We start from the raw sequence: 20,942 nt of genomic DNA on the forward strand, positions 1-20,942 counted from the left end.
AAAAAAAAATTAAATATTGTCTTTCAGTATACTACAACTTTGAGTTGGACTATGACAAAAATCCCAATAAAATATGGCTTTAGCATAACAAAATGTGAAAAGCCTAAAGAAGTAAAAATAATACCATCATGAAACTACATGATAGGTGATGTTCGACATCAAAGTTTCTTCTAAAATAAAATAATCAAACATAATGCACTGTTTTGTTGTTGATCAAATGAAGGAACTTGTTAACTTTGTGCACTTTCAGTATCAATCCGTACATTTTTCTTTTTTGTTTTTCTGCAGGTTGGTATAGGTAAAAAAAAAAATACATCATGGTTTCCCGCTTATGCAACAAACAGACGGAGAAAGTCCTTGGTGTCATGAAAGCAAAAAGGTTTATTCATGTTTGAAATTACACAACTACCACAAGGAAGACTTTTCTGTCCAGGGTGTAGTCTGGTTAGAAAGTAACACTAAACATCTTTAATACATTAGAATCACTGCCACAAATCATTTTGTCATGACTTTTTTTTTTCAGTTTCAGAATCACATACAATAGAAAAAAAAGAGAAAAAGAAGTCTTGCACCCTGTTGAACAGAGCTGGAAATGTACAGTTCTGAATACTGAAACCTCTATGCATTACAGTTTTTATAGTGATTTTTTTTTCTTTTTTTCTGAATGATTTAGTAACAAGATGAACAACATTCAAAATGTTTTTTTTTTCTTCTTTTCTTCTTCAGTATTTACAACAGTTTTACTGTTTGGTGTTTATCACCCCCCGCCCTCGATAAAAGCCATTAAACCAACAATTTCTTCACCCTCTCCCCGTCTGTTTCCCCCCTCCCTCCCCTCCCATTGTGTTAATATTGTTATTTTTATTTTTTGTTTCATTTTAAGTTGCAGTACAGCAACGTAATTTTATTAAAAGATTAAAATATACATTAGATTACATAGGGAATGAAGAGTTTACACTGTTGAGAGATGTAATCAAAAATAAGTAGATTAAACCATTAAATAAGGACCAGAAAAGTAGAAAAGAAAAGAAAGAAGGTGTTATGGTGATATTGTTTAGAGGTAGTAAGTGAGCACTCTAAGCTACGGAAATGTTGCAAATGACTGTGTTTTTTTATGAATGAGGTAAGAAAGTGGCGTATTGATTGGTTGGATGTTTTAATTACTCTTAAGCTATATTATGTACAACTTTTCCAGCGTAACGGGGCGGGCTCCTGCAGGCCGTGTCAGAATGATCTACTGTAGGGGAGATTTGTTGATTCCATAAGCAGTACAAAAGAAATGTTTACATATGTACACAACAAAACGTCAAATTATAAAATATGGAACCGTGTCGCGTTTTTAGCCAAGCAATCAATTACGCTTCTTTATGTTCCAACGCTCTGAATAGTCGTCTTCTCGCGCTCATGTACACAGCTGTGAGACAAAAATAAATCTTGAGAAGTAGCCGCGAAGCTGCCACCGAGCTGTCGGCGTCGAGCATTGTCGAGTCGCCGGACAAGGCTGCGAGCACATTAGAGTCAAAGAAACAGCTGCGTTAATTGAGGGAGACGAAAGAGCGCTCAATTATCAAAATGGAGAGCGGCTATCAAATCAAGAATCGGACGAACGGGCGTTTAAAATGTCATGAAATGTCATCCGGTTGTTTTGGTGGCAGAGCTGGAGATATTCGTCCTGAAAGTTTGGAGGATTATGTTTGGCTTGGGGAGAGACTGTTTGTGTATTTGTACGCCTGTGTGTTTTACCACTACAACAAAAGCATGGTGATTACAGTCGATTCATGAAAGAGAAAGTCTGAGCGATCAGGAAACACTTAGTGTCCATAATGGAGGATGCCATGTGCAACGTGTGCGCCGCAGTCACCGGAAATCTTAAGGAAAACTCTTTTGCTTTTTTTTTTTTTTTTTTTTTTTTTTTTAAGTCCTTGTCTGTTTTACAGGAAATGAAGAAGTCCATGCTGCGCTGCAGGGGAAGATGCATTAATCAGTTTGAGGTGTCCGAGTGCACACTTCCAGGCCCTTCTGTAGGAGAGATCACAGAAGATGGAGTCCTTGCATCTTGCCATCCTCCATTAGCCTGGGACACAAATGGAAAAAAAACAAAAAAAAACGTTGAGATTTCAGTTAGACCTGCTGCAATAAGAGAGCAGGTCGGCTTCAGAGACGGAAGAGAGAGAGTACAGCTGCATACACATTATTCTCACTAATGCATCCGGTCACACTGAAACAATCTTGAACATACAACATTAGGTGAAAATACACATTTCAGTTTTCAAATGATGATTTCACGAATTAATCGGAACAAGGTTTTTAAACCAACATGAACTAACGTTTACATAAGTGTGACTAAGCACATTTTCTTGTGTTTTCAGTAGACAGAGTTCAGGCCTGATTACTGCCTCACAGGTAAAAAAATAAAATAAAAAAATCAAGAAATCAGTTAAACAGAACCATTCTGACAACATGAAAGTTACACATCAGGATTTTCTAAAGAAATTAAATAATAAATGATAAATGGGCTTTTCAATTTGAAAAGAGTTACAAAACCATTTTTTAAGGTTTTGCGACTCAGTGGGGAAAAAAAAAAAAACAACATGGAACAGTGTTGTACATTTTCTCTCTTGTCTCAGTTAAGGTTTCTGTTCAGGATTACATTAAATTCTCCTCTCTACTGATTGCGAAGGAGACTGTTTGGGCATCGGATTGTAATCTTAGCCTCAAGTTCACTCGGGTTATGTAGCAGGATAATGATATAAAGACCATCAACAAGTCCACCTCTGAAAGGCTTAAGAAGAAAAAAAAGAGTTTTTTGAATGGCCAAGTCAAAGTTCAAACCTAATCTGTCCGAGATGCTGTGATACGAACGGTTAAAGCATAAAAACTCTCCAATGTGGATGAATAGGAACAATTGCATGAAGAAGAGTGGGCCAAAACCCTTCCAGAAATGTAAAAGCTTTATTCCCTTCATAAATGAGAATATCTTTGTAAAACAACATTCAATATTTACTCCTATATCTGATATTAAAATAAGACAAAAATAAGCAAGAAGTCTTGACTTCAAGAAGACATACTAAAGGTGGCAAACGCATTTGCCGAATTGCATCTCCGGACATGTTGATGCCATGTGAGGAGCCCAGTCATCGCAATACAGCGGCATCAGCAAAGAGACATCCCGGAAACAAATTTGTCTCTTGTCCGAACCAATGGGAGCGGGCCCTGAAATCAGTGTCTAAGCAGATTTCAGCAGCGGCCGACAGCTTGTCGCTACATATTCTCCTGTCAGTCAAGAAGAGGGAGGGCTCGGCCGGGTGAGGTGGGGAGAGCTGAGCGAAAGTGACAAGGCAGGGCCTCTCCAAGAGAGCCGGCCCTAGCCAGCCTGACTATGCTTTGCTCCAGGCGTGACCTAGCCTTTACTGGATCTCTCTACGTCACCATCAACAAAGCTAAAGGTTAGTCTCTGCAAATGCATGTAAGAACAAGCGGATTGTTGCTGATAAAGAAAAAAAACAGGGGGAAGAAAAAAGGAGCTTTGCTACAAGAGTTTTCACCTTTTTCTCTCTCTCTTTTTTTAATATTCATATTATTTTCAGATATTAAATAGTGTTTATTCGGAGCATCAGCCTACTCTGGTGAACCGCGAGGTCCACACGGCACATGGAAGTGAGAAACCTTGGGAGAACGTGAAAAACACTTGATCTTGTTCAGAGCTGACATGCCGACATGGCTTACAGCGATACAGCAGCAGTAAAGCCAAAACAACACTAAAAACCCTGAACTCTCAAAAAAAAAAAAAAAAAAAAAAAAAACAACTACCACTATTCGTTTACATAAAACATGCTAATTCTTTTTCACAGAAATCCTCCTGTAAATTTCAGTAAGAGGTAAATGTGTTATTTTATTTTGATGCCTCAACTCCAAGTGGTATTTGAGTGTGTGTGTGTGTGCGTAGGGGTGTGTGCGCGTGTGCATTTTACCCAGCAGGCATACAGTAACAATGTAAAGGGAGCGGCTCTGATATACTGCAGAGAGAAAGCTGTCGGATACCATTTCTCTCTCTCTCTTCCTCTCTCTCTTTTTCTCCCTCACTCTTCTTCCTCCCTCATCAAGAAAATTAATCTTTACTCTAATGGCTTCAGATTATGCGTTGCTTTACAAAAAGGCGCCATATCAAACCTCATCAGGAAAGATGGAATTCATGTCTGGAAAAGGCTTCGGGCCATCACGTGTTCACTTTTTATAATGAGGAGAAGTCCATGGAAAATTCTCTGAAGCATTTCAAAACAGCTGAAATGCAGAGGAATATGCAGCAGGATACTTTTTTTTTTTTCCATCTAACTCGTATTTTGAGACAAAGTGATGCCGAGTACAATAATTCCAGGTGATGAAGTGACGAGGCTAACGTTAAACAGATCGTTTTTCGAAAGGGGAAACAAATGAAATTTCGCAATTCCAGTTTTATCGAAGAGACGTAAAATGTCATATTAAAGATGTAGCTCAATATTTTTAAAGTGAGATTTTGTTAAAACCCTGTAAGCATGTCGTATTTTCCCTCTCTTGACGTCTTCATGTAATATTAACTCACATCAGTTAGTTTTGGAGACTGAAGCTAACGGTTATGATCCATGATGAACAACTTCATATTGTCATCCAACTTTTTCGCAGAGTATTTGATGAGAAAAGCAGTACTACAGAAGGTTGATTCAGTTTAATCACTAGCCACTGGAGTTTAAACTTACATTTAGGCCATGAGGGCTAAACATGGTGTTTCCTGCTAGAGCATCATTGTATCCTGCCGTCTGACTGATAACATGGCGCAGGGTATCCACCTAGAGGGGCAGAAAAGGTGCAGAAACTGGTCAGATGTACGTCTTTCTGCAGTTCGGACATGGCTGCAAACATGCTAGGTGAAGCAAGAGGTGCTAATCAAAAGCTTTTGAAAAAAACCCAAAAAAAACAGGTTCCCAAGACAGCCAGAGGTCTAACTAGCTAACACAGCTAACATATTATCTTAAGAAATAAAGCATACCAATGTAACAAGCATGCTCAGATGTTCTGTTCTGGGCTATTGCTTTTGGGTTGATAAACAAGAAAAAATATATATAATCAAAGCATTAAAGAAAGCAACAAAGCACATACGTAACGGCTGCTTTAAAGGAATCAGTACTTTCTAGGTTGATAAAAAAAAACTCACAGGATGGAAGACATTGACAATAAACGATAACACAATGAGACAGGAGGACAGCAACACGGCACAGGAAATAAAGGGGAAACATTGTACCAAAGAAACCCAATACCAAACCCAAGAGCCCAAGTCAAAGCCAAATGCATTCACAAAACGTTCGGAACCAGGAAACTGTTTCCTGGCATGGCAGCAGTGGGGTGGGATTATATTTTGATTGCCAAAATATTCCATCCAAAGCGAAATAGTCAGTAAACACTTCATACAGTCGGATAGCATTGGAACTGCTCCTCGCAGGAGCAGCATGGGTTTTTTTTCCCTTATTTTCTTTTTTTTTTGCTGTTGTTGTTTTAACGTGCTTCAGACTGCACTGTGGATGGCTCAGTACACAGGCAAGACAAGGACAGCTCTCTGTGGCGGCATCTCAGGAACTGTCCCTGGTTGTTGATCCTACCTGTGACTGTACATTGGCTCCGACTTGTGCCCCTTGGTAAGAATCCCCATTCAGACTCTGCATGCTCAAGAACATGTCCCCAGTGTTTGGGAGGCTAAAAGAACCCGAAGAACCTGGAAAGGGAAGATGTAAGTGGCTGAAAACATGAGAGGTCTATAACGGGAGAAACACAAGACAACACACGCACACACACACACACACACGCACACACACACACCGCCCACGCACTATGCAGCGACACAGACTCACAGCACGCGTGCGTCTGTGTAAACAAAACCCGACTCAGGCAGACGAGTACACAGAAGAGAGTCTCCACAGAGCAAGCAACTACGGGGGCAAAGGAAGGGGAAAGCAGAGGAGCCAAACGGAGGAGGTACGGAATGCAGCGGGGCCAAATGTCTCATGACGAATGTGGTGAACACAAATGGGGGGGATGAGGATCACACGACACACAGGGGGACCGGCTCTACATGTGGTTGGGTCGCCTAAGCTCCCAATTGTTCCACATCAGCTACTTCCAGGCTAAAATCTGACAGGGAGGCATCGTATACGGTACATGACAAAGACAATAAGAAGCTTATGAAAAGAGCAGTACCAGTAAACATGTTGCTTAAAAGAGTGTTTTTGCTCTCTGCAGAATCCAGCTGAAACTCTTCGTCTTTCATCTGGAATCCTGGGTGCAAGAAAAAGGGACCACTTCATAAGCTCGCCACATCCCCACGCCCGGTCAGCCAAGTCCAATTTCAATCAAACATTGCTTATTAACATGGACAAAAGCATCCAGGCTCTATTTTTGATATTTCTTATAAACATACAGTGCTGTGAAAAAAGTATTTCTCCCTTTCAGATTTACGCGTAAGGGAGAATCTGTGTTTCTAGAAAAAAGGAAGAAAGATAACTAGAAACACAAAATATTGTTTCAGATGATCATTTCATTTAATAAATGTATAATAGTTGTGCTAGCCATGTTTACGTCGTTGTGGATTTCTGGTCTGCTTAACGTGATGCCACGACGTCTAACTCTGATTAACGTCTGGTCCTTAAAAAGGCAACTTCAAATCTGATCTTGTTTACTTCTGGGCCTTTCATACATTCATCACTTTAAGGTGACAAACTGATGAAATTATATCTTAGCTTTACACCAGATGTAACAGGACATACACCTTCTAAAACAATTACACTTTTGTATAATTTTACATCAATCAAGATGCTCATAGAAAGAAACAGCAAAGAAAAAAATTAAAAACCAGAAACCAGATGGTTCCTTTGTGTTCTTTTGGTCAGCAGCGCTTTTTGCATTGGAACTTTTCTACTGAAGCCATTTTTTTTTTTTTGTCCAATCTGGGTTCCGAGTTCATTTGTGATCAGTTATCAATGCACTCTTTGGGTATTTTGGGTACACTGGACACTTTTAGGAAGGTTTATCACTGTTCCAGGTTTCCTCCATCTATAGTTAATAGTAACTCCCCCTCTGGTTTGCTGGATTTCCAAATCCTCAGAAATGGTTTGGTATCAATTTCCTTGCTGACAGATGTCTGTGATTTTATTTCTGATGAGTAGTTTCATTTCTTTACATTCATGTCACAGTCTTTTTCATGTTAATAAATGAAATCACCATTTGAAAACTTCTTTTGCATTCACTAGTAAAAACGATTCTGATGATCTCAAACATTTAAGTGTAGCACAAAAGCAAAAACAGAAGAAATACTTTTTTCCTGCACTGTAAACTCCACATAGTTTCTTATTACTCTTGATAAGATGCCCCCAGCAATTATGTTTCCTTTTTTTTTTTTTTTTTTTGGAAAAATCTCAAACTATTCAGTGGAACTGCATACCATTACCTTACAAATGACAAGAAGTTGACAAAGTCAAGGGAAAACAAATCCCATGGCATCATTCTGAATACACTCACTTTTTTTTTTCCTTTCTTTCTTTCCCCCAAAAAACATGTGTTCTCGGTTCACAAGTCAGGAACGCTCTCTTTATGCATGAGTTTGCTTGGCATCAACTGTCTTATAGACAGGAGACACTGTGATCCCCAAGCTGGGAGCAGAGCCTGTCACTCTTGCCAGTGTGAATGGTGCATGAGTGAGTGTGGTAGAAAGGCAGCAGGTTTAGGACTGAGGCTGAGGGCAGATCTTTCATTTGATTTCATTTTTTTTTCTTTTTTTTAGATGTCGGAATGCCTACCGGAGTTGGGAGTGGTGGGGGAGTTGGCCTGGCTGTTCTGCACCGCAGCGGCCGCGGCGTGCGCCGCGTTCACGGCCGTCTTGGCGGCGTACAGGTTGGCCTCTTCCTGAAACTTGCCGATGTTCTTCTTGTACCGGATCCGCTTGTTGCCGAACCAGTTGGATACCTGTGTGCGGGAGACAGCAGAGGGAGGAGGAGCAAGAGGAGTCAGACGTCAAGCAGCCACAGCAGCGTGCATTCAGCAGTGTGATTGTTTCAAGATGTCATGTTTGGGTCCGTCAAGTACCCAATTCCCAGCCTCTGCGGTGATGTCCGCCGGGTACACAAGCTAATTAAGCCGTAATCAGGAGCCACTTGTGTCTTCTCGTGGATAGGAGCATGACACACTCCCACATCTGTCTCCTGACAAAATGAAAACACAGGAGGCTCCGATTGCGCCAACATTAAAGTCGGTGTGGCAGAGTTTCTCTAACTGCACTGGTTTCCAGAGGCTGCTGAAAAGTTAGGAACGTTCAGATTTTTTGTTCACTGACGAATGCTTCCTGATCCCGTTTCGGTGACTTGTTGATTGACACCTTATGCAAATAAAAAAAAATGTCTTCACAGAGTAAATGTAATAAAGCGAGTTGGCAAATAAAGCTGTGAGATATTTAGCTTTACGGCAACATGTCAGATTTTGCATGAGTACCAAAAAAGGAAGAGGGGGAGAGGGAGTTAAAAACTGATCAACTTGTCTGAAAATATTATTGAAGCTTTAATGAAGAGTCTTGTTCCAAACTAATTATATTTTATATGTAATATGGCATGACATTAAAACAACAGAACAATTTTGTGCGTTTGTATGCATGCGTAACTGGTGACTTGGAGGATTGCCTCATGATAAAATGCACAAACATGTGCAGGAGAGTAAAGACGTGCAGCTATAAATAGCAGTTACATACAATGATCAATAAAAAATAAATAAATACATAAATAAAAAAAGTGGCGGTAAGATTTTGTCAGAACATTCAAAGTTTTTACAAATGTACACATTGGCTGTGGCTCGTCATGGTAACCGATATGAAGGTTTAAAAACACAGTTTCAAACCAACTAAGATCTTCAGCCATGTTGCTGCTACTTTACTTTGATAAGTTTTCAAAGAAAGTCCCAGAGTGACTTAAGTTTTCTCCAACTTTAAGAAAAACAGGGTAACATAGTGCTACCCCTGCACACTTCCAGGATTTCCTCGTTTCTACACATTTCTTACTCTATAAAGATTGAGAAGGCAATAAGGTGCGTGTTTATTTAAATGAAGAACAGTTTATTTAAACAACAAATGTTATACATTAGCTATACATTTTTGCTTAGAATTCTTAGAAAAATTGTAATATATATATATGTTTTTTTTAGTCAATATTATCACACGGTGAGGATTTCCGACCCACCAGCTGAGACTTCTTCGGTTGTCTCATAGACAGCAAATGCTGCAACAGTTTGTTTTTGCCAAACTTGCCTGCTTTATTTACTCATTTTGATTTGTTTCTTTATGAGAACGAGTTCGGGTTAAATAACTTCCTACCAGCTGAACCACAATAATCCGTGCTCTACATTTTCAATGAGAGGCTCCTATATATTTTCCACTAGTGAAATCCAGGTGGTGCATTTCTTCATTAATTCAGCATGTTTTAAAGCAGAACCCAAATTTCACAAGGAAAACACAAACAAACAAAAACCTTCGGTCACATTAATGTTACTATTCGGCTAGGTCCACATCTAGTTCAGGCTTATAAGCGTTAATTTCATTGGAACGATGACATCCACAATCATACACTGAAAAGTTGCACGAGGAGTGAACCTTATGTGCAAATGCTGGCTCTGCAATAACAGCGGAATAATAATGAGATGATGCTTGTTTTTAATGGCCCTATAAATTAGAGTGTCTTGTCGCTGTGCTGCAGCCCCCCTCTCAGGCCCTTGCAGCCCACGGCTGGACCAGCCAAAGAGCAGCTGCCCCTAATGACGCTTTATTTAATTTCCACCCATGTGCTTAAATTTTAATATCCCTAGCAGTCCGCCAATGCCGTGGTGTAAAAACTGACTGGATTTGCAGGACATCGGATCATTTCTATCCTGCACGTCTCTGCGCTCTAAATCTTTAATATCTAGGCAATTAAAATTAATGACCATTCAGGCGAGGCCCACAGTTGGCAGGGCTTCCTTGACATCAATTGTTTGATGGGTTTACCTAGAGGTTAAACTAACAAGCAAGGTTTAATTGGAAGCAATGAAAGCCCTGGCCATCATCCTTTTTACTTAACCTGCTTACAGTAGATTGTAGGGCCAAACACCGAGCAATATTCTGGCTCATTTAGATAGCTCACATTGTGGCCACAAACCAACCAAAATCATACAGATTTTCTTCTAATGCTCATGAGTCTGCGTAATTTAACAAAATGCAGTGAATTTAACAAATCAACATGAATGAAAAGGAAAATATATATTCATATGCATATACTTATAAAATCCAGCCACTATTTTAGAACATGCTACCACAGTAATATAGGAAACAGTCACCAAATTCACTTCAATGCCAATTTGGTTTTCATTTTTTCTTTTTTCCTCCACATTTCTCCGTCCTGCGCGCCGTTACTCCGGCTTCAAGGTATCCTCCAGTTTAGCTAAACAATGAGCAAATGCACTGCAGTGTAAGGTGTGGAGCAAAACCCAATCTGCAGAACTAATTCCCTTCAGTCTCATGAGAGGCAGTGCATGCACTTCACTTCTGTGTTTGGAAAAAAAAAAAAAAAAAGAAAAAAAAGTAAGACTATGAGACTGCAGTGCCTAACATGAGCTTCCTAGAAGGCATAAACAAGGCAATACATATATGTTGCAAAGACATAATAACGTTGTATAATTATAACAATTTTACAGACTGGGAAGCTGTTGTATATAATTAAAAACTATTGTTGCCTAATTAAGTTGGCACCTGAATTCTCTGGGTAATCTTCAGCAATAAAAGAAACCTCTATTGTAAATTTTATAATCTTTTTTTTTTTAATCAGACAAAAAGTTGTCAGAGCGCTCTCTCCAAAATTAATTGTCACACAAGATTAGAAAAGACATGCCTCTTTAAACATTAATAACTGATGTTTGAACTGGAAAAAAAAAAAAAAAAGTTTAGGAATCGAATCTAGAGATCCATCCAGTCACAAACCGGTATCAACTGTGGTCTCTAACGCGTTGGATGGAAATAGTCTAATGCCTTGTGTATTGTTGCAACACACAAGTAAGTATGCAAGTACAGAACCACCGAGGTGTCAAGCTCTGACTGAACTTCAGCGATTTTGAAGACTGAGGCGTTTTAAGAGTCCATGAAGCGAGACGCGTTTTAACTTGGCATTTGAAACCAAGGATCTCTCTCAGGGACGACTTCTGCACATTACAGGCATTTTAAATGATCACTGCTAAACTGATGCCGGGTGTTTCATCAGCGATGATGCATCGAGCAAAGCCGCAGAGTGATATTGGCATACCGTACACAACGGATGGTGTTTACTTAATGAACTATGTGCGCAATCAACAAAGCAGGACAAAAAAAAGAAAAAAGAGCTATGGGGAGTTTGAAAAATGACTCAGCCATGGCTTCTACGTGACCACAGTGAGTTTGTGACTCTGAAAAGGTTCAGTCACTGTGAGGGATTTTCTACATTACATCGAGATTTTAGGTTTTTGACTTAATTCCAGCCAGAATGTAGGATGGCATTGTGTTCTGGCTCCGGGTCCGGGGCGCATCTCTGCCAGGGCATCACTGTGTTTTCCATTTCTTATTTGCACGTCGTTGCATGCAGTATAAACGCTTTAGGAAAATGAGGTCGTTCTCTGTGGCTGGTTGATGAAACTGCCGCTAAAGTTTGCCTCTAATAATGCCAGAATTATTGGTGGTAAATTAAAGGGATATTCAACAGATTTGTTGATCAGACTGGAGTGATTTCCTCTAGGTCAAACTAAATACAATGTTAAGACCTTAGCTTAATATTTCTATCAGTAGGATAATTGAAGGTTCTTCAAACCTTTGCTTCACTATCAGTACCACCTCAGAATTAAGATAGCATAAAAGCAAGTCGTGTGTATACTTGTCAAAGCTAAGATGGATTATTTTACCCTAATCAATGATTGTTCAAAATATTGTTTGTAATATGTGAAAAACCTTTATTATAATTTGAGTTTTTATTTATTTCAAACAGACAAAAAGTAAATTAAAAAAATAGAAAAAAAAAATAATAATCTTCATGCCAATTGACATGCAATTGTACACAAATTGTTGAAAAAGAAGCAGGTAGAAGATAAAATATCTTATGATTTCCTGCTCCTCTCATACGATCTAAGCAGATCTAAACCTTTAAAGTCTCCCCACATTAAATGAAACTTAAAACTCACATTCTCACAATTGACTGTACACCTATTTACACATTACTAACATAATAATAACAATTTTGCCCTTTGAGACACCCATTTTATGCAACATAGCTTCCAATCAGTTCATTCTTATACAGTTTAAAACTGTTTTCTGAAAAGTGTTGCTAAACTCTAGGTGAATTATTATTATTATTATTCCCCAACCAAAATGAGTCAATAGGATTGTCTGGTATGCATTAATCAAGAAAGAACCCTATAAATATTATCTGAGTTCAGGTTCTTTAAAAAAAAAATAAAATAATATATATATATATATATATATATATTAGAAAATGCACTCAAGTGCAAAGAAACAGAGCCCTGTGTGGAGAAACACGGAGAAAAACACAAACCAAAAATAAATTGGAGCACTAATTAAAATAAAAAAAAGGAAAAACATAAAAATAATAAATCATGATAATAAATGACTATAGAGGAATGTGACACATTGTTACACACAGTGATTACGTGGGTGTGATGCAATTATAGATCTGTGAGACTTGCAGGTACATTGTAAGGCAAATACTGAATATCGTCATTCACTTTTCAAAATGTAAAGTCAAACTTCACATTCTTTTCTTTTTTTTTGATTTCTCTAACATTAGCATTGGTCCATGTGTGAGAGGGGGGAGGGGAAAGGTTCTGTGCAGTGGAGAAAACTGGAAGCCTACGACATTCAAAAAGAAAGAAAAAAACAAAAAAAAACAAAAGGAGGTTGAAAGAACATGAAAACATTTGATCAGGAGAGGTTATGACATACCTGTGATACTGTGATGGTGCTTCCCACCCCCTGAAGGCAAAAAAGAATGGGCTTTTACAGTATCTGACTCTTCACGACTACACTCAATATACCCCCTCCCCACACACACAAAACACTGCAGATAATTGTATAGATTCATGTTTCCATGTTACTGTGTCTCACGAGGACAGCCACAGAACAACAGAGGATAAAAATCTTTATAGTACAATCACAGCAGAACAAAAAAAAAGAAAGAAAAAAAAACAAGAAAGAAAGAAAAAAGAAAAGGAGAGCACAGGATAATAATACTTTGGATGTGTAAGGGTTTGAGGGGTGTTAGATGTGAGGGATATTGCCTTCAGGTGCACCCAATGAGGAGGCTGTGATATATAGAACGAGGGAAAGCCTCATCTTTAAGTGTAAAGTATAACAGTGAATTAGCAGACTCCTGCCAGGCCACTTGAAGGGAAAACATACGGATAAATACCCAATTTCACCCAGAGTTTTGAAGCACCAGCCTTTAACTGCTTTTCTTAAAGTAATGGATGATGCCATTTTTATCTCCCCAGCTTATAACCTGAACGACTGACTGGGCAACAGAGAGAGAGAGAAAGAGAAAGAGAGACAGAGAGAGAGAGAGAGAGAGAGAGAGAGGAAACATGGTGGATGGGAATGGGAAGGAAAAATGTCAGGGGACCCACAGTAAGGAAGGACAGCATACTGCTATGATTGAGGCTAAGATGATATAGGCCTCCCTTCCCCGTGGCCCTGCTCTGACTGACTGGGACTGGCCTTGACTGAAGCATCATTAGGCAGTCACAATGTCAAGGTTAGCAGAGGACATTGTGTCTCGCTGGTGTGACCCACTGTAACGATCCCTCTAGGCTCCCCCACCTCGTTTTTTGCCCAGCAGCCCACTGTTAAGAGGAGCGCTACCCACCTGGGAAACGGTGATGCTGCACTTCTTGGCCAATTCCTCCTTAGCCTCCTCACTCGGGTACGGGTTGCTGAGGTGCGAGTAGAAATATTCGTTCAAAATTTCCGTCGCCTGCTTGCTGAAGTTTCTCCTTTTTCGCCTGAGTGGAGAGAAGAGGAAGAAAGAAACGCAGAGAAAAAAGGGCCCGTTAGTGAGACCAGCGTGAACCAGTCCATTTGTTGTTGTTTTTTTTTGGACTGCACAATCAGTCTCACACATAAATGGTGAAAATAATGAGGAATTGTTTTTAAGGGCCTCCGGGAGAGTAATATCGTGTCACGCGCATAAAAAAAAAAAAAAAAAACGCCAGCGAACTCGGACTTCAATAAGCTGACACGCACACAAAACGCGCGCGGTCTCAAAACACATACAATGTTTAATTTGGTCTGTTGGTCTCCAAACCCCAGCCCAAGCGTGTAATGTGGAGAGTTTAGTGCAGCGGATGGGTGGGCTTCGTGATGGAGCGCCAAAGCCCGGTCGCAGAGCATCTCGGTGCATTATAGAAATCACGGCATGCACAGTTGAGCATTGCTCCTGAAGTGCCACAGCCCTGGGTTCTGCGGCAGAAACAAGGAAAACTCTTAACTAGATCTGGGTCCCCTTCCCTCCCAAGGGCACTACTTATCATGTTGTTGAGCATTTGCTTATTTTGCCTTGTTTACCGCGCTCCACACAGGCAGCGGGCAGCGGGCAGCAAATGTGCTTCCACTCGGCTTGTTTGGCCAGAAGAACTTGTGCCGCTCTCGGCGTAGCTCCACACCGCACGGTTGCTGTTAGTGATTAGAGTAATCCACAACACCTGCCGATGACCTCCCCTTCCATCCATTACGCATGACTCGGCCCGCATTTCACTTGGTCTTAACTGCTTTCAGGTGTGGGGCCGTGATTGTCTTCGAAATGGATAATGCACGGAACATGGATGTAATTAAATTCATGCATCTCTGCGGTGCTCATACTGTGTGCTGTGCTAGAAAAGCGAGAGTAACTTCAGACCTGCACAAAAAGTCTGCGAGAAGTCCCCCCCCCGCCCGCCCGCTGGGTTTGTGCTTATGTGGGTCACACAGAAGCATAGAGGAAGTTTTTGAGTACCTAATGCACACGTACACAGATCCTTGTACACGCTCCTTCTCAGATCCCAGGATTTTATAACGCAAAAAGAATAAATACATTTTCAAAAAAAGGACCAAGATAAATAATTTCTGAAATCGATCCATATTTAATGTGACACGTGACCCTGTGTAATTGTACTGAAGATCAAGCAAATCTGTTAGGGGGAATTATGACAAAAAAGTTGCAACAATCTGGTTGCCTAAGTGTGTACACCTTTACAGTAAATACATTTTGATTCGATTTATGCGCTCCGTCTTAATGTGTAGGCGTCTATCGGCATCTAACGTTCTGACTTGACAATGTTTGCTTCCAAACGTTCTCCGTATCTATCACGTTGTGAGGATGTCTCTTGTGCACAGCCCTCTTCAGGCGTCCTCAAAGATTTCCTGTCAGATTTTGTTCTGGACTCTGCATAGACCATTCCCAAACTTTTTTTTTCTTCTCCTTCTTTTCTTGCGGTGCTTGAACTTATTGCAATGCGGAAAAATTAAACCCCTCTTCTTCACGTTCCCTGGAGAAGCCTGAGAGTTCTGCATCAAAAACTGACTGTATTTTGTCACAAGTATACAACGTAAGAAAAAAGTCTAGTTCAAGTAACCTTGAAGCATGATGGCTGCCATAACCATGCTTCACTTGTGTTTTCTTGATGATGTGGTGTTTTCTTTTTGTGTCAAATATAGAACTGAGACTAAAAGCTCTAATTTGACTTTAATTTGACCATAACACATTATTATTTTAGGGTTTTGGGAAATTTTGGCAAGTCTTAGTTTAGCTCTATGGAGAATACAAAAGACTGTTGTCCCATGTAGGATAAAACATCTAAAAAAAACAAATTCTTCCAGGTACTTCTTTGTTACTGTCGGCCTCTCTGACAATTTCCTTTCAATCAGTTATGGAGAAACATCCATTTTCAATGATGTCATGGTTTCATATTTTCTGAAACCATTGCTGTGGATTTTTTTTGTACTCTTCTCCTGACTGATACCTTTGTGATACCTTTTGTAATCTCTTTGCAAACAACGTCATTGTTTTCAACGAGAACAGCTGAACTTTATTAAAAGTTAATTCTCTTATATTGATTGCAGATATGCTACGATCAATAATTGCTGAAACTGGATCAAAAGGAGCTTCACCTGGTGCTATTTTAAGGGTGTGCACACTTATGCAATCAGGCTTTCATTTTAAATTGGTGTATTTTTCAGTTGATTAATAAACAATAGAGATCACGGTACATGAGGAAAAATGTTCTAAAGCGATTTCTCATGGTCTATTTTTTTGTTTTCTTTTGCGTCACAAAAACGTGGTATTTCAACAGCCGCATGGAGTCTTTTTATATCCACAGTGCACACATGTATGCTAAACACACGCAATCCACAGACCTGGCATCAAGGAATCTGGAGCGCAGGATCATGACAGCCTCACAGGTGCTTTGCTTCAGCTGCATCTGGATGGAGCTGAACTTGCGGTGGATTATTCCCACCATGCGCTCGATCTCTTTGGGCGAGATGGGCCGCGTGCGAGACTGTTCCCTCAGCAGGTTCATCACATGGGTGGTGAACTCGTTGCATGCCTGAAAGGGAACAGAAGAGCATAACCGACCAAAGTGAGTCATCTGCACTCACAAAAAAAGACGTGAGAAAGAAAGAAAGAAAGAAAGAAAGAAAGAAAGAAAGAAAGAAAGAAAGAAAGAAAGAAAGAAAGAAAGAAAGAAAGAAAGAAAGAAAGAAAGAAAGAAAGAAAGAAAGAAAGAAAGACACAGATTGATTTTCCAACAATTATTTCAATTTTTCATTCATCAAATTAACTTTGGCAGAGTGCTTTAGCGCTCATGTGACTCTGATGACACAGTAGATGAAGTCATCTTTCAATAAGTGCACATTTGCAGTTTTTGCTTGCCCATAACACAGAGTGAATTCAAACAGGCTTCTGATAAACCAGTAGTTCATACAAGATTAATTAGAATAACTCATTTACGCAGTGCACACTTTAGCTCATTACTCTAAGTAAAATTCGTTAAGTATTTACATTTAGATAATTAAAACACGGAAACACCCTTAAGAAAGATGCATTTACTCCGGGCAAAGTGTTGCGTGCCCCCGCACCTCCTCTCGCAAAGCACAGAGTAAATTAGTCTAATTTAGCTCAGTGGCTTGCTGAGGCATCACTGCTACACCTTTTCTTTAAACCCATAATGCTTCAGCGCTTAATGGGAGGCTCAGAGTGCTAGGTGAAGGAGCTGATCATACCTTTTTTTTATTGAACTAAGATGACGAGTACAATCCTTGGGATCTCTATAATCATCTACAACACAGTGCATAATACTGCAATTTATTTTCCGGAGCTGTTCTCTCTCATCACAATGCCAGGAATGTTCTCGGTAATGGAGGGCATAAAAGCTGCTCTCGGTGCAGCAGGCTAAGCTCAAAAATATATCGCAACATTCCCATCAGGAAATCATGTAAAAGTTTTTGCAATTGAAAAAAAAAAAAAAACATGGCTGAAAATGTTCTTTAGCTGAATGAAATGAAAAACAAAACAATGACTAGGAGCCACAGTAGCTTGCCTGCTATTAAAACGTTTCCACGTTTTGTCGGGCTGCATCTGCAAAGCTCAGTATGTTTTATTGGGATTTTATCCTATTCACCAGTAACAAGTAAAGCAAAATTGTGGTTTTGAAAATCTTTTCAAATTTAGTGAGCCAACTGCTTGTAAAAGTCTCTTAATAAGTAAATAGAGGACATTTTGAGAGCGTCATGAAAGCAAACGACACAGAGAAAGCTGTAGAGAAGCTTAAACATTTTTTTCAGCTTTGTAAAAACAATTTTAAAAAAGATGTTTGTTTCCCCATCCCGCTTTGACGAATTCAGAAGCATAAATGATCGCGGGAAGCAAAAGCCTATTCCCGACTCAGACTCTAGGGAAAATGACCCTGGAATTTGCAAAGATCCCCCTCTTACCTGCTCGTATTTCTCGAGCTCTGTGTGGTAGATCTGTCTGATCTGTGTGAGTTTGGCTCTGTAGTCAGAATGTTCGATGGAGTTGTCGGCCGCCCCTCCCGAGGCTGCGGCCGCCGCCGCAGCTGCCGCGGATCCGCCGCCCTTCTCTGGCCCTGCCACTCCCTCCGCCAGCAGCATGTTGTCTAAGCGCATGAGCTGGGGGTCCGGAGGGTCCTCCTCCTGGGCACCTCGGATGCTGAGACCTGCAGCAGCACATAAGGAAAGAGCAAACCTTCAGCAAATGACATTCAGAGGAAAACAAACAACAACAAAATAAAAAACACTGCAAGAAAAAATATGCAAAACAATGACTGAACAGTCAAGTGCAATTAAATGCATTCTGTCTGTGGTCTCCCATGCTGTGATTCCTCCCTTGCAGGTATGAACCGAGCGCCTCCTGTGTATGTGTTGTGTTCCTGTCGCCCGCATCTGTGTCTGTTCTCTTTTATTTACACACTGCGCTGCACACTGGGTGTACAGGAAAGCTGACATGACAGCAACATCCATAAACTGACAAATGCTCAATAGCGAAGTGGCACTTCTACTCTGTGAAAGGATGCTAAACAGGAAGCTATACCTACTGTAAGTGTCTCTGTCTCCCACAAACCCGACTGAAGGGATCCCCTAAAGCTCGTCAGTATGCTTTCTTGTTTTAATTTCACAAGATTATTATATTATTATTATTTTAACAGTGGGAGAAGACGTAAATGAAAACAAAGCGGATGGAATAAAATCTTCATACAGCAAGATGCGCACTTAGTCAGTCATATGCAAAGTGCCTATTTGAGGAATCTGTTCTCGCTCACAGATCCTGCTGTTTGTTTCCATTGGCTGTCCGTCTCGTCGGCCTCTCAGCACTTCGTAATCACACAGCAGATAGCACACATTCACACCTGGGTGCACTGGCATTGCAGCCACAACGCCAGGGCTTTCCAGAGAGTAAACAAACACAAAAACACTGCGGGTCAAAATTACAGCAAAAAGAAAGAAAGAAAGAAAAACAAACAAGCACCAGCCAATCCAGTTTGGGTAAGTGGATAAAAAGGTGGCTCAATAGGCGGTAAATACTGAGTGGCCACTCAAACGTTATGATTGCCAGAGTTGTTTCGATTCAATAATCCCTCTCGCAATTCAGAGATTTTCAACAGCTCATTACAGCTTCATTAAGATACGGGCAGCCTCTGGATTCTGAGTAAGAAGATTAGAGGCTCTATTGTGTCAGCCGGTGGGAACGAAATCAGAGAACCACTAACACCAATCTTTAACCGACTGACCCCTCCATGCGCAGGCCCTGGTGGGGGTTTTATATGGTTGCTATGACTCACTGACTAACAGAGGTGGGTCGAGTACCCAAAATTTGAAGTCAAGCCAAAGTAATAAAAAAAATAAAAAGTCATCCAAATGACCCACAAGGCTCCACAAGTAGAAAGTAAAATTAGAACAAAGCTTACGAAGAAACAAGAAATCATACTTTAACTTAAACTGTAGGTTTTTGTTTAAAACACATTTGTTCTTCAATCGGTGAACTTACTTGCAGCGGGTAGAGTACTCAGAAATTTTACTAAGTCATATTTCATCATGAGTCTAATGACGCAAAAGTAAAAGCATGGTAGAGTAAAACTACTCTTAAGGTTTTTTTTTTCTTTTTCAAAAAACGTTGCCTTCGTATATGTATTTAGTTGCTAACCACCTCCGTCCGAGGGCACCGAAAAGAATTTCATAGTTTCTGCCCAAACAAGTGTAAACTCATATATAAAGTGGTGATATAGTGAGGCTGGCTAACAATGCTAAACAAGGTATCTCTAATATTATGAGTTCACAGTTTATTAAGGAATCTGGAATGTGATTTATCTGCTCTAATTCAAACTACTGCGGTTAAACCTGAGCTGGATCATTTTATACAAAACTGCGATTATATAGAGAATAGTTTGGGATTATGTAGAAATTCCCCAAAAATGATTTACGAATACATAAGAGAACCCAAAGTTGCACAAAATCCTCTTGATTTTATGCCGAGCTTGTGTTGCTTTTATCAATATCTTGGCATACGTAGTGGAATAGAAGACAGACTGGTCTTACGCTGTAAAGAGGATGTTTAAAACACAGTTTGGACTCAGGGTGGGTGGTCTAAGATGCTATCCATGAAAGAACTGCCACTGTCCACAGGAGGAAATACACAACATAAAACAACCCCTTTGTGTCCTTAAAAAAAACAATCTTGGGATAACATTTAAAAAAACTGCAACAGAAAAATCTAGGCAAACATATTGTGGCCTCCTCGCCAGCGAGAAAAAAAACAAAACAAAAAAAAAAACAAATTTGCCTCTATTTATGGATGGGCTGGCTTCAAGTCTTTTAGGTGTAATGGTGTGAGAGGAGTGGATGAATGTGCCTATTTGTGTTGGAGACATTGAGATGCTGGACAGAGCTCCATCATGCTTGCAGAGCCAAGCCATCCAAGTGGACAATCTGCCGCTGCTCCACTAACCCCCCCTGTCCACAGCACACACCACTCCTGACTCCACCGCTTTCTGCTCCAGCTTGTTGTGCAGCATGAAACAAAGCAAACAATAAAAAAAAATGGGCACGCAGCTCAGATGTTGATTGACCAGACGCCTGGCTACATATCTCAACATGCTCTAATAGCTGGTGGTTTATCTGCCATAACAGTTCATATTTCCTAATTTGCTATTTACTCCCACTCTCGGAGCTCAGCGGGCCACGGGGTTCTCCTTTGTGCTGCGGGTGGTGGTAAGTAGGTAGGCACGTTTTTCATGTCAGGTATATTAAATATAACTCTGGGACGCGGCGCGCTATTCCACACCAAACCCAGTTGTCACTTTCACTCGGCTCACTCTGCATCCAG

General features: G+C 40.2%; 1 protein-coding gene across 5 annotated transcripts in view; it reads right to left on the minus strand.

The window, feature by feature from the left end:
* Window positions 1–361: 361 nt before the first annotated feature.
* pbx3b (pre-B-cell leukemia homeobox 3b) overlaps window positions 362–20,942 on the minus strand; it is a 77,043-nt gene continuing 56,462 nt past the window's right edge. Inside the window, exons 3-11 of one of the 5 annotated variants that reach the window (XM_008419208.3) lie at window positions 18,038–18,279; window positions 16,460–16,650; window positions 13,935–14,070; window positions 13,016–13,045; window positions 7,821–7,986; window positions 6,226–6,303; window positions 5,631–5,743; window positions 4,734–4,823; window positions 362–2,074 (exon numbers count right to left, since the gene is read on the minus strand). In XM_008419208.3, the coding sequence (XP_008417430.1) occupies window positions 1,982–2,074; window positions 4,734–4,823; window positions 5,631–5,743; window positions 6,226–6,303; window positions 7,821–7,986; window positions 13,016–13,045; window positions 13,935–14,070; window positions 16,460–16,650; window positions 18,038–18,279 (1,139 nt within the window). In that variant the 3' untranslated portion in view covers window positions 362–1,981. The remainder of the gene's footprint in view (window positions 2,075–4,733; window positions 4,824–5,630; window positions 5,744–6,225; window positions 6,304–7,820; window positions 7,987–13,015; window positions 13,046–13,934; window positions 14,071–16,459; window positions 16,651–18,037; window positions 18,280–20,942) is intronic. The other 4 variants (XM_008419210.3, XM_008419212.3, XM_008419213.3 and 1 more) reach the window with 4 other exon arrangements.

The sequence above is a fragment of the Poecilia reticulata genome, chromosome 9 (genome assembly GCF_904066995.2).
Source record: "Poecilia reticulata chromosome 9, P_reticulata-male-v2, whole genome shotgun sequence".
NCBI lineage: Eukaryota > Metazoa > Chordata > Actinopteri > Cyprinodontiformes > Poeciliidae > Poecilia > Poecilia reticulata.